Consider the following 1,233-nt stretch of genomic DNA (forward strand, 5'->3'; position numbering starts at 1 on the left):
TTTTTGGATCTCCTCATTAATGAAGACGAGCCAACGGCGAATGAGATCCTTTCAGCCTCGAATAAGCTGAAGAATGGAAAATCTCCGGATAGTGACCGTATATCTGGAGAAATGTTCAATTCATCAATCTGTAGGTCCCTTTCGGTGTGGCTAGGCTTCTTTTCCCTCCTCTGGCAAAAAGAAAAAGTCTTCAAAGACTGGAGAGCAGGAACCATTGTTAAATTGTTCAAAAAAGGAGACGCAACAGTCTGTGGCAGTTACAGAGGCATCAACCTCCTCTCGATACCCAGAAAACTCTTCTGCATAATCATCCTGACAAGACTTCAAGCTGCCTTAGACCCGCATTTACGCGAGGGGCAACATGGTTTCCGACCAAAAAGATATTGCACCGATCTGATGATCACTCTGCGCACCATGCTTGAAGAATCAAATGAGTGGAGAGAACGTCTATATCTATTGTTCGTTGACTTTGAAAAATCGTTCGACTCAATAGAACGCCCAATACTATGGAGGATCCTGATCCTCTACGGTATTCCTGAAAAGCTCGTTATTCTTATCATGGCAATGTACGAAGACCCGGAATGCTGCGTGACAACCTCTGAAGGAAATACAAGATATTTCAAAGTGATGACAGGTGTCAAACAAGGATGCGTATTGTCTCCATTCCTCTCTATTCTCATAGTGGACTACATATTCAGACAAATTGATGGATATGGAATCAGAATTGCAGGCAAACTAGTCTAAGTTCTCGACTTTGCAGACGATGTTGGATTGATGGAGAAAGACAAAAGCAAACTTCAAGACTTTTTATGCAAGTTAGCTGAAAGAGCCGAGTAGTTTGGGTTACATTTCAACGCCCCAAAAACCAAAGCGATGTCAACCACTAACTCACCGATGAATATCCAGCTGGGGACTGAAATCATAGAGCAAGTCATCGACTTTCGATATCTTGGTAGCACAGTCTCGTTTAGTGACGATTCCGAAAAAGAGCTGAGAACAAGAATAGCCATGGCAAGCTCGGCATTTCAACGACTTTGACCAGTCTAGAGATTAGCGTAGTACTCAATCCAGCTAAAATTTCGCCTTTTCAGCAGCAACGTCCTTTCAATCTTGATGTACGCGATGGAATGCTTAAAACTCACTGCTGAGCAAAAAAAAGGACTCACTGCGTATGAAAACAACTGTCTTCGACGTATCATGAATATTAACTGGAAGAATAGGATAACAAAATTG

The 1,233-nt window shown here is 42.3% G+C and overlaps 1 protein-coding gene across 1 annotated transcript; it reads left to right on the forward strand.

Moving 5' to 3' along the window:
• Positions 1-414: 414 nt before the first annotated feature.
• LOC148938815 (uncharacterized) lies at positions 415-744 on the forward strand. Its single transcript, XM_089107515.1, has one exon. The coding sequence runs from the start codon at positions 415-417 to the stop codon at positions 742-744; it is 330 nt and encodes a 109-aa protein (XP_088963641.1).
• The last annotated feature ends 489 nt before the right edge of the window (positions 745-1,233 follow it).

The sequence above is a fragment of the Artemia sp. Qi Xiang Cuo genome, unplaced genomic scaffold, assembly GCF_049724085.1.
Source record: "Artemia sp. Qi Xiang Cuo unplaced genomic scaffold, ASM4972408v1 HiC_scaffold_529, whole genome shotgun sequence".
Taxonomy (NCBI): domain Eukaryota; kingdom Metazoa; phylum Arthropoda; class Branchiopoda; order Anostraca; family Artemiidae; genus Artemia; species Artemia sp. Qi Xiang Cuo.